General features: G+C 37.8%; 1 protein-coding gene across 2 annotated transcripts in view; it reads left to right on the top strand.

The window, feature by feature from the left end:
- LOC130861656 (S-adenosyl-L-methionine-dependent tRNA 4-demethylwyosine synthase TYW1) overlaps positions 1-12,340 on the top strand; it is a 179,959-nt gene that overhangs the window by 28,629 nt on the left and 138,990 nt on the right. For both annotated transcript variants that reach the window (XR_009055602.1, XM_057750717.1), the window contains exons 8-9: positions 1,958-2,075; positions 6,417-6,469. Coding sequence is in view for 1 of the 2 variants with exons in the window: in XM_057750717.1 (XP_057606700.1) it covers positions 1,958-2,075; positions 6,417-6,469 (171 nt within the window). In the remaining variant the exon portion in view is untranslated. The remainder of the gene's footprint in view (positions 1-1,957; positions 2,076-6,416; positions 6,470-12,340) is intronic.

Below are 12,340 nucleotides of genomic sequence, written 5' to 3'. Positions count from 1 at the left end.
TGCTGGGTCCAGCTTTGGAACTTACGTGGCCTTTAGGGTAAGCAGATAAGCTGGTGATGTTTTGTGGTGACGGGCTTTTGAGGGCAGATATTGCCACCTGCTAACAATTCTTGCATGATTAGTAGGGAATTACAGTAACTTGCTGTGGAATTACTTCAGAGACATTTAAATGCTCTCAAGGTCAAGGTTAGTTCACTTTGTTTCACCACAAGACTTCCTTCTCAAGCTCACATCTTTGCTTTTAGGTCTGAAATAGACTTTAAAAAAAAACAACAACAATAAGCCATAGGATTCTTTTATTTTTAAATATTTTAACAAAATGATAACTGCCGCTTTAAAATTTTTTTTAAGTAAAATGCCCAGTGTTAAATTGGTCTCTTTCATAATAGATAAGAACAAATGTTTGATGTTTGTTTATACATTTTTTTAGTTCCATCTGGAAATGTGTCATGGAGAACTTTATTAGCAGAAGCGAAATTGTTCATTAACTTTATATTTTGATTGTATTTAGTAATTTGGAATACCGACTTTTAGGATGTATAGTACTTACTGTGGGTTTAGGTTTCTCATTTGGTACGTTTGACTCTAAAGTGCTTTTTCACTGACTTCCTATTTTGGAGAAATCCCTGGAGTAACAGAAGGTAGAGATGTTAACTCTGAATTTCATTGGTGTACTTTCTCTGTTTTTTGTTTTTTCAGTGTTTAATCCCGTTTTACATGTTATGTAGAGAGAACTTTGAACGTTCACAAGAGTAGACAGAACGACACAGTGAATCCCTATTCCCTTCCTGCCCAGCTTCTAACATGGGCCATCCTCCTTCCTCTATTAGTTTGACACAGACCTGAGACATCATGTCATCTGTGAGGTGTTGTCACTTTCAGGTAGAAGGGGTGTTGCTGTGAGTCCACTCACTGATTCACTGGGGGCTGGACATTGAAAATGGACAGGCAATGAGGGTAGTTTAGGGCTTGGTGGTAGGGCTCCTACCAAGGTGAGTTATTTGGGATTTCTGCAGCTCTTAGTAAGATTTGATGAGTGTTTCCTCTGAAGTGTAACACAGACTTTGCGTGTTGTCTCGAAATTATTAGCACTTTAACCATCTTCCAAAAAGGAATTGAGATATATATATACACACATGTAATGAGATTTTAAAAGAGAGGAAGAAAGCCATGTAAAGGGTGAATGGGGGTCATCTTGTACTAGGACGTCACTGACAGAGGATATAAGGCAAGAATGATACAAGATCTGATACAGTGATCAGAGTTGTGATGTTGAATTTTCCAGTGGCCAAAGTCAAAAGGAAACACAGTTTTATGTTATCCTTCAGATTTCTTTCTATCACTGAAGACAATTGTTCACCATGGGACCTCCCATAAGAAGCCTTTGGGGCCCCAGGTAGAGGTGGTGGAGTGACTTGGTTTCTGAGCAGATGGCTGTCTGGGCAGCTCAGAGCAATTTTTTGACTTGTTTTTGGGGTCTGCAGATGTTATAACCAGCAGTAGCTATAATTTAGTGAAGTCCTATTACGTATCAGGCATTGTGCCAGGTAATTTTGTTTCGTTTAATCTTCAACACAGTTCTGCATAGATATTACTTTTCCCCCCTTTTCAGGTGAGGAAATTGAAATTCAGAGAAGTAACTTGCTGAAATTGGGCAGCTGTCTGTACTCAGATTGTGAAAGCTGTCTGACATCTAGATAAGTGGATTATTGATTTATGTTTTGTGGATATATGTATTTGAGTATGTAGTTACTTTTGTTGGAAAAAAAAAAAAAAGACCCTGGTGTGTCTTTATCTCGTTGTGTGACTGGAAGTATGATCGCTTGGGAGAGAACGGGTTTGTGGGCCGTGGTTCGCAACGAACCCTTTTATCCCTGCTACGTGTGGATGGCTGTCGTGTTGTTATTTCCCTTGCACGTTACCAATCCCGGGTTTCATTCTTTTCATTTGAATACAGAGAGAAAAGGAGCAGCAGGAAGGGGAAACTGGTTTGATCAAAAGCACAGTGAAGAATGAAGCCAGTGAAAGAAGAGCTATGATAACTCCTGCTCTCCGAGAAGCCCTTACTAAACAAGGTGAAAGTCCTCGAGAATTGTTTTAATACTACACTCTTAAGTGCTTTAAAAGAGGAAACAAAATAGGGATTGCCAAGAGGAAAAAAAGAGGTCCCGCTATAGTTGGCTCAGCTGCTGTGTGGCTGTGGCAGCTGCAGCTGTTTAAGGAGTCATGGTCTTGTTCCTGTGGATCACTTGTGTGCTGGCTGCCTGGACCAGCACGTTTCCTCTTTGCTTGGTTTGTTGGGGTGTTACTTTACCATCAGTGAGGCTCAGGTATGCAGATGGAAGATGCAATCACGGGCTTCTTTACACGTCACAGTTTATTAAGGGAAAATTATTAAATGCAGAAAAAAACCCTCACATGATATGAGGTGGATTAAGTAGAGTGTTTTATGTAGAAGCATATCTGGATTTCTGTGGTCCTACCTTATTAAGCAGGCTGCAGTTGAATGAACAAATAATATTGGTTTCTTGTAGGAGTCGGAGTAGTAAATTGGGAGTGGGTTTACTGACTTCCTTCTTTCCCTCCCTCTTTCTATAATTACTAAGATCCTTTTATGTGACAGTTCCGGCAATGCAGAGGAACTTAAGATACCTGAAGTATCTCCTTCAAGGAACTCTCAACCAATTAGAGGAGACAGACAAAAATATACAGATTTTATACATAGAAATATATATGCCTTGTAATTAAAGTAGACTAATGTGATTTTATAATAGGTTTAAATCTGTCATCTTGCTATTTGTTTTCTACTTGTCTCATGTGTTTTTTGATTTCCTTTTTCTTGCTTTACTGCCTTCTTTTAGGTTTTTTTTTTAATGAGTCTGTTTTACATCCTTTGTTGGCTTATTAGCTATAGCACTGTTCTGTGCCTTAGTGGTTGCTTGAGGTTTTATACTACACTGTATCACAGTAAAACATCACATGGTGTCATAACACTTCATGTAAAGTAGAAACTTCAGTACTGTTTTTTCCCTCCTCAACCTCTATGCAATTGTTTTGATACATTTTACTTTTACATATGTTTTAAGCCCTGTACTACTTTGTTATTCTTTTGGTTTAAACAGTCAGTTACGTATTGCAGATTTAAATAATTAGGAAAAAATAGTATATATTGACATGTAGTTGCTACCTTTTGGTACTTTTCGTTTCTCTGTGTAGATCCGTGTTCTGTCTGCTGGCCTTTTCCTTCTGCCTGAAGGACTCCTTTCGGCATTTCTTGTAGTGTGGGTTTGTTGGTGATGAATTATTTCAGCTTTTGTATATCTGAAAAAGGCTTTCTTTTGCCTTCATTTTTGAAGGAGTTTTTTTTGTTGTTATTTAATTTAATGTAGTTTAATTTTTGAAGGATATTTTTTGATGGGTCTAGAATTGGCACTTTTTTTTAAAGCTCTTTATTGGAGGATAATTGCTTTACACTGTTGTGCCAGTTTCTGCTGTACAACTAGGTGAATCAGCTGTATTTATACATATATCCCCATATCCCCTCCCTCCCGTGACTCTTTCCCACCCTCCCTATCCCGCCCTTCTAAGTCATCACCAATTGTTGAGTTGATCTCCCTGTGTTATGCAGCAGCTTCCCACTAGCTATCTATTTTACATTTGGTAGTGTATATATGTCAGTGCTACTCGCTCACTTCGTCCCAGCTTCCCCTGGCAGTTTTTTTCTTTTTCATACTTTAAGGGTGTTATTCTGCTGTCTACTGGCTCACATTGCTTCTCACAAGGGCTCTGCAGTCATCTTTTGACTTTGTTCCTTTCAAATGTGATTTTTTTTACCCTCTGGCTACTTTGAAGATTTTATTCTAACTACTGATTTTGAGTGATTTTCATTATAATGTCTCAATGTAGTTTTCTTCCTGTTTCTTTACTTGGGATTTGTTGAGCTTCTTGGGTCTGTGGATGCATAGTTCTAATCGAATTTGGACAAATGTTGGCCATTATTTCTTCAAATATTTTTCTGCCACCCCATCTCTTTCCTCTTTTCAGGGACTCCAATTACACGTATAATAGGCCACTTGAATTTGACCCATAGCTCCCAGATGTGCTTTTCATTTTTTAAAATTATATTTTCTGTCCTGCTTTACCTTACTGGATAGTTTCTATTGCTGTCAAGTTTAACTCAGTAATCTTTTCTTCCCTAATGTCAAATCTTCCATTAATTTGATCCAGTGTGTTTTCCAGCTTAGATATAATTTTCATCTCTAGAAGTTCAGTTTAGGTCTTTTTCTATCTTCCATGTCTCTACTTCACTTTTGGAGCTTATGGAATACAATTATAACTGTTTTAATGTCCTTGTATGCTAACATCTGTGTCATTTCTGGGTCAGTTTTGGCTGCTGGGTTATTTGCCTCATTATTGGCCATATTTGCCTATCTTTTGGCATGCTTGATAATCTTTGATTGGATGCCAGGTCTAATTGTACATTTTTTGGGTGCTGGATATTTTTGTATTCCTATAAACATTCTTGAGCTTAGTTCTCAGATGAAGATAAATTACTTGGAAACAGCTTCAGCCTTTTAATCTTGCTTTTGTGATTTGTTGGGTGAGACCAGAGCTGGCTCACTATACAGCTAATTGTTTCCCCACCTTTGAGGCAGAAAACTTCTATGTACTCTGCCCAATGCCTTGCAAATCTTGAGGTTTTCTGTCTAACTGGTAGGAACAGGCACAGTTCCCAGCCGGCTGTGAGTACCAGGCATACCTTTAATCTTTTCAGATAGTTCTTTCCCGTTATTGGGTAGTTTTCCTCTCACATATGCACTAAGCAGTACTCAGGCAAATACTTACAGGAATCCTTTGCAGACCCTTGAGTTCAACCTCTGTGTACCTTTTGTCTCTCCAGTACTCAATCTTGCAAACTTTAGCAACAGGGGCTCCCCTCTCTACTTCCGTGTCCTCAACTTGGGGAGAATACAAACAAACCTTGTTTGTTTCCCATCTCTCTTGGATCACCGTCCATTGTTGCCTGATGTTTTGTGTCCTGAAAACCGTTGTTTCATATATTTTGTCCAGATGTTGGTATCTCAAGTGAGAGAATAAACCCTCTGTTATTCTATCTTGGGTAGAAGCAGAATGCTGCACTGTGATTTTTAGCGACTGCATAGTGTATATTGTGGTCAGCTACAGGTCTCTCCGTCCCAAATTTTGTAGAACCCCGATGTATCTTAGGAGAGAAAGACATAAAGAACTAATAAAGTGTGATTTCTGCAGTAGTGGTATGAGCAACATACAATGTAGGAATCCACAAGAACTAGAATTTTCTCTGGGAATCTTTTGGGTGCTTATTCTGTATCTGAGATTAGCTCTTCAGTTGGACTCGGTTCCATCTTCAAGTAGATAACTGCTTTATTTATATGCAAGATGTTTACATAAATGTGGAAGAGGATAAAAGACAAAGCCCTGTGATGTTGCCACTAGAGACTTGTAATCCAAATTGACTTTGTTCCATTAATCATCACGCTGTGAACATGGGCGTTTAACCAGCCACTGATCCACTTATGCCATCACCCAGACTGTATTTCTCCATTTACCTCGTTTGTCTGCAAGTCAAGAGTCTTTTTGTGCAAGACTCGTCATAATTGTGGCTTATTACTTGAAGCCTCATGAGAAACTTTATTAAATGCTTTCTGAAATCAGAATGTTCTACTTGTTTGCTCTACTAGTTTGTTAAAATAAGGAAATGCGATTGCTTTGGTATGGCTTTTCCATGCTTTTTGTGTCTTATGCGGCTCAAAAAACTTAAATGCTAGGTTGTGGAGTGGTGCTGAGAATTCATGTCAGGTTCCTAGAATTTTATTCTCCCACTTTTGGGGGCTATATTTCTTTATTTTAATTTCCTCATGCCCATCTGATTCCATATTTATTTTTGAAGATTATTAATGACAGTTCCCCAGTCGTTCATTGTACCGAAATGTATTGTTACTTGCTTTTGCTATATGGTCCAGTGTATGGTTCTTTTTTATAAATGTTTCTTGGGTCCTTGAAAAGCACGTGGATCCTGTAGTTGTTGAGTGCAGTGCTCTCTGTGTGTCCTTGTTCGAATTTACTGTGTTGCTTCAGATCTTAGAGCTCTACTGAGTTTTGATCTATGATATCTGTTAGATACTGAGAGATCTTAAAATCTCTCCCTATGATTTTGGATTAGCTTATTGTTTCTTTATGTATTTTGAGCCTGTGTTATTAGATGCATACATGTTTTAAATTGTTTTATCATCCTGGTGAATTAAACTTTGGTGGAATTAGATTGTTGTCTATCATTATTTAAACAAAGAAAAATGATTTTGCTACAGTTTTATAATCATTTTTTGATATAAGGCTTTGAATCAATTCAACTTTGTGTTCCCTGTTTTTTCATTCAGGTTATCAGTTGATTGGGAGCCACTCTGGGGTAAAGCTTTGCAGGTGGACAAAGGTATTTGTTTTTATTCAAATATTGTTGCTCTTTTGTGCAACTTTTATATGGCTATTATATGCGATGGATTTCACTATTTTTAAGGTATAATTTACATTTAATAAAATGTAATGATTTTGAATGAATTAGTTAAATGAGTTCAGCATATTTTGATAGGTATAAAAAGCCCTTATCCACTACCTGAATTAAACTATAGACTGTTTTCCTCATCCTGATAAGTTTACTTATTCCAATTTCTGGTAAATACCTGCTTCCCCACAGCCAGGCAGCATTTGTTCTTTTTGCTATCATTCTAGTTTAGTTTTGCCTGTTATAGAATCTCACGTGAATAGGGTCATATAATGTGTAGCTTTTTGCAAGTGCCGTCTTAAACTCAACATAAAGTTCTTGAGATTCATCCACGTAAAACGTGTATCAGTAGTTCATTGCTTTTTCACTGCTGAGTACTCTTCAGTACTATGAGCATACCACAGTTTCTAATCTGTTGATAGTCATTTGGGTTGTTCTCAGTTTTTGGCTGTTATGAATAAAATGACTATGAACATTTTTATACAGTGCTTTTTTTGGTAAATATACATTTTGATTTCATTTGTGTACATTCCTAGGAGTAGAATCACTAGGTCATAGGGTAGGTATATATTTAACTTCATAAGAAACTCCCAATCAGTTTTCAGTGAGGTTGTACTATTTTATACTTGCATCAGTAATTTATGAAAGTTGCTACATATTCTCAGCATCATGTGGGATTAGAGATCTTTTTCTAATGAGCGTAAAGTGATACCATTTTGGTTTTCATTTACATTTTGCTGATGACTACTGATGCTGAGGAGTACCTTTTCATGTGCATATTGGCCTTTCATAGTTGTTAAATGTCTGTTCAAATATTTTACCCAAATTGAGTTGTCTGACTTTGTATTACTGATTTGTAGGGGTTCTTTATATATTGTGGATATGACTGTTTTGCCTGACATGCACTGTGATTATTTTCTGCTAGTCTGTGGCTTCCTTTTTCATTTCCCTAATGGTATCTTTTTTTTTTAAGAACTTTTATTGAGATACAGTTAACATATAATAAACTGCATATATTTAGAGTGTACAGTTTGGTATCCCAATCTCCCAGTTCATTCCCCTCCAATCCTCCCCGCTTTCCCCACTTGGTGTCCATATGTTTGTTCTCTACATCTGGGTCTCTATTTCTCCCTTGCAAACTGGTTGCCTAATGGTATCTTTTTAAGGTTTTGATTTGAATAAAGTCCAATTTATCATTTTTTCTTTTATGGTTAGTACTTTTTGTATATTAAGAAATCTTTGTCAACTTTTTTTTTTTTTCTTTGTCAACTTTAAAGTCACAAAGAGAGTCTGTGTTTTCTTCTGGAAGCTTCATATGTAGTTTTAACTTTTATGCTTAGATCTGTGAATTAATTGTTATGACTGGTATAATGTAAAGGTCAAGATTGTTCCTTCTCACCACCTGTTCCCTGCATGGATATTCAGGTGTTTTTGCACCACTTGTTGGAAAAGATTTTCCTTCCACCATTGAATTACTTATAGGCCTTTGTAGAAAATTCAGTCAGCTGTGTATGGGTAGGACTGTTTCTGGACTGCTCTTATTCTCTTGCGTTGATATGTTCGTCTATCCTTAAGTCAGTACCACACTGTCTTGATTACTGTGCCTTGTAATAAGTCTGAAATCATACAGTATAAGTTCTTTGTCTTTTTTTTTTTTTTTAATTTTCAAGGCCCTCTTCTGGGCCTTTTGCATTTCCATATACATTTTAGGATCAGCCTGTGAATTTCTGTTGTTTGTATTTGTTCTGTTTTCTTAGATTCTGTATTTATCTGTCATCTCTTCACCAAAGGGCCAATTATATGAACTGTAATTTCTTATTTTCTGTATTCTCGATGCTCTGACAGTCTTATAGAGACTGTCCCTCCCCTGGGCTAATTCCTAAAGATTAACTACAGCTTGCCTTGAGCATGTCCTTCATGTATAATTCTGAATCTATAGCCTACAACTACCCCCTTATCTAACTCTTTCACACATCAAGCCAATATTTTCCCTGCCTTAAATCATCCCAGGGCCAGGTACCAGAAAACTAGGATAGCCCTGTAGCCCAAAGCCCACTGGAATTCAATTCATACTAGCCAGTCCTGCATTGCTTTCCTTGCTCTGCCTTCCCTTTCCTGAGGAAGCGCCAGCAGAGGCTCTGACCCAGGCTTCCCCTTTGCTCCTCTGTCTCCTGAGCAAACCCCGTGTGGTGTGGTGTGGAGTGGTATGCACCTTTCTCTCGGGATGTGTAAGTAATACATTCCTTCAATAGCATTGGCCTACGTTGGCACTCAGTCACCTGCATATATATCCCATGGGTACAGATAAGATAGCATTAAAAATTATTTTATTTTCTTATGAAAATAAAAAATGACAGTGACAGTATTATGTTAGTTTCAGATATATGACATAATTTGACATTTGCATACATTATGAAAGGATCACCATGATAAGTCTGCTAACCACCTGTCCCCATACAGAGTTATTACAGTATTGTTGGCCATATTCCTTGTGTCGTATATTACATCCCTGTTATTTATTCATTATGTAACTGAACCTCTTAATACCTTTTACCTAGTTTGTCCAGCTTCTATCACCTCACTTCTGGCAACGACCCATTTTCTGTATCTGAGTCTGTTTTCATTTTGTTTTGTTTTGTTTTATAGAGTCCACATCTGAGTGAGATCATGTAGTATTTGTCTTTCTCTGTCTGACTTATTTTACTTACTGTAGTACCCTCAAGGCCCATCCATGTTGTTGCAAATGTCAAGATTTCATTCTTTTTATGGCTGAATAATATTCCATTGTGTGTGTGTGTGTATCTACCTATATCACTTTTTTACATCCATTTCTCTACCAGTGTATACTAAGGTTACTTCCATATCTTGGCTATTGTAAATAATGTTCCATTGAACAGTGGAGTGCATGTATCTTTTCCAGTTACTGTTTTTTTGTTTGTTTGTTTTTTGTTTTTGTGGGGGTGGTAAATATTCAGCAGTGAAATTGGTGGATCATATAGCAGTTCTATTTTTGATTTTTTGAGGAACCTCCATACTGCTTTCTGTAGTGGCTGCACCAATTTACATTCATACCAGCAGTGCATGAGGGTTCCCTTTGCTCCACATCCTCCCCAGCACTTGTTATTTGTTGTCTTTTTGATGAGAGTGATTCTGAAAGATGTGAAGTAGTATCTCATTGTGGTTTTGATTTGTATTTCCCTAATGATCAGTGTTGTTGAGCATCTTTTCATGTGTCTGTTGGCCATCTGCATTTCCTCTTTGGAAAAGTGTCTATTCAGGTCCTCTGCCATCGGGTTGTTTGTTTGTTTGTTGTTGCTATTAAGTTGTATGTGTTTCTATGTATTTTGGATACTAACCCCTTATTCGATATATCGTTTGTAAATATCTTCTCCCATTTAGTAGGCTGCTTTTTTGGTTGTTGATAGTTTTCCTTACTGTGTAAAAGCTTTTTGGTTTGATGTAGTCCCATTTGTTTATTTTTGCTTTTGTTTCCCTAGCCTTAGGAGACGTATGCAAAAAATATTGCTAAGACTGATGTTAAAGAGCCTCCTGCCTATGTTTTTTTCTAGAAGTTTTGTAGTTTCAGGCCTTACATTTAAGTCTTTGATCCATTTTGAGTTTATTTTTGTATATGTTATGAGAAAATAGTTCATTTTGATTCTTTTGCATGTAGCTGTCCAGTATTCCCAATATCATTTACTGAAGAGGCAGTCTTTTCCCCATTGTGTATTCTTGCCTCCTTTTTTGTAAGTTAGTTGACCATATATATCTGTGTAGGTTTGTTTCTGGGCTCTCTATTGTTCCTTTGATCTATGTGGGTGGATTGGAAACAGAAATGTTAGTAAGAGTGGTTGAAGGAATTGAGGTGGACCTCTGGTGACACTTTGAGAGTTAAATATAAAAATGACAGGCAACCCCAAAGTAAGCAAGTTCAGTTTCAGATAATTATTGCAAGATAGGTTTCTCATCATTGTGCTATAAAAATTAACATTACATAAAGTGACCGCAATAACTTTTTAAACAACGCTATTTAGTGAGAATCCTGCATTTCATATGTCTGTTAACTTAATATTTGGTTCCAAGTCTACCAAAAACATCTCAAATTTCTTCTTTTTTAAAAATATTTATTTATTTATTGGTTTCATTGGCTCTTCATTGCTGTGCGTGGGCTTTTCTCTAGTTGTCATGAGTGGGGGCTCTTCTTTGTGGTGCTTGGGCTTCTCATTGCGGTGGCTTCTCTTGTTGTGGAGCACAGGCTCTAAGCGTGTGGGCTTCAGTAGTTGTGGCACGCGAGCTCAGTAGTTGTGGCTCGTGGCTATAGAGCACAGGCTCAATAGTTGTGGCACACAGGCTTAGATGCTCCGTGGCATGTAGGATCTTCCCGGACCAGGGATTGAACTCATGTCCCCTGCATTGGCAGGTGGAATTTTTAACCACTGGCCACCAGGGAAGTCCCATCAAATCTCTTCTGTACTGTATTTATAGGTGACATCTACAAATAGAACATGGGATACAGGTATTGTATTGGTGACTTAAATACTAGAAACAGCATTGTTCTCTGTGGTATGGTTTTACAAAATGGGGACACTTCTTACAAAAGCTTCTCTTTCTTTCCTCATTTTACATAGTGGTTGCATTCCTAGAAAATTCAGTGTATGGTAAAATATGCAGAAAATACTTTATTTGTAAAATGAAGTTGGAATCTAAGCTTGGATGATTATAATCAGGTTTTTCACAACTGTGGCGGTCTGGTGAGTCATTTAAGAGGAAGTGGATTATAGGACACTTTTTTTTTTTTTTTTTTGGCGTGGGACTATCTTGAGCCTTACAGGAGATGTGAAACCGTTGTAATAACCCTTGTAATAATAAGTAATAACCTTTACAGAAAGCAGAGCCTGGCATGTAATCATTGCTTAGTAAACATTTGTCACATGAAACAATTATATAAAGCCCCAAACCAGAGGCAGACCCTACTTAGTATAGTTCTGATCTACTTGGTCAGCTTTATTTTCTGTTTTAACCTTCATATGTTCTATGCCGCTTCTCTTCCCCACTCTGATCTCCACCTGACTGAATCCTACCCATCTGTACCAGTCAGGAAAACAGAAACCACCCTGGGTATTTTAGCAAGAACAGATTTAATAAAGTAAATTAACTGAATGCTTACAAAGCCATTGAAAGGCCTGGGGCGGTGAAGGTCAGAGAGAGCTGCTTCTTGCTTTGAGAGAGTCGATGAGAGAGTCGAGAAGTGCTGGACTCACAGGACACCACTGCAAGTGACCTGAGACGCTGGCAAGATGAAAGCAAATGTTTCCCAGGAGCTCGCTTGGAAGCTGCTGCAGACTCAGTGTTTGTTGTGTGCCCTTGTGTCTGCTAGCTGCTGCTAGCGAGGAGTCATGGTTTCCCCTTTCTTGCCATCTAAATCTTGCATAAATGCCTCTCATTGGCGGAGTCTAAATCAGAACCCTTTGGACAGGGAATCTGAGAAATAGGGCGTTAGGGCTTCTTAGTGCCTGCTTAGAAGGGCAGGCACAGGACTCAGTGTTAACAGCATGGTCTACCTCTATGGATATTCAGCATCTGTACTCACCCTTCTACCTGTATTTACATTTCAAACCATAGTATAGACAAAACATTTGCCTAACCTGTTGCAACTATTATTCATGCAAGGAAGGATGTGTTTACTCTCTCCCTTCACTCTTTTGAGATCCTCTACCTAAGGATGACATCATAAGGTTAACCACCACTGACCCATCTTATACAAAATAGTTGGAGGAGAGGAGAAATAATTATATATATCCA

This window comes from Hippopotamus amphibius, chromosome 9 (assembly GCF_030028045.1).
Source record: "Hippopotamus amphibius kiboko isolate mHipAmp2 chromosome 9, mHipAmp2.hap2, whole genome shotgun sequence".
Lineage (NCBI taxonomy): Eukaryota > Metazoa > Chordata > Mammalia > Artiodactyla > Hippopotamidae > Hippopotamus > Hippopotamus amphibius.
The sequence above is the reverse complement of the archived record's forward strand: the minus strand, read 5'-3'. Positions and strand labels throughout refer to the sequence as shown.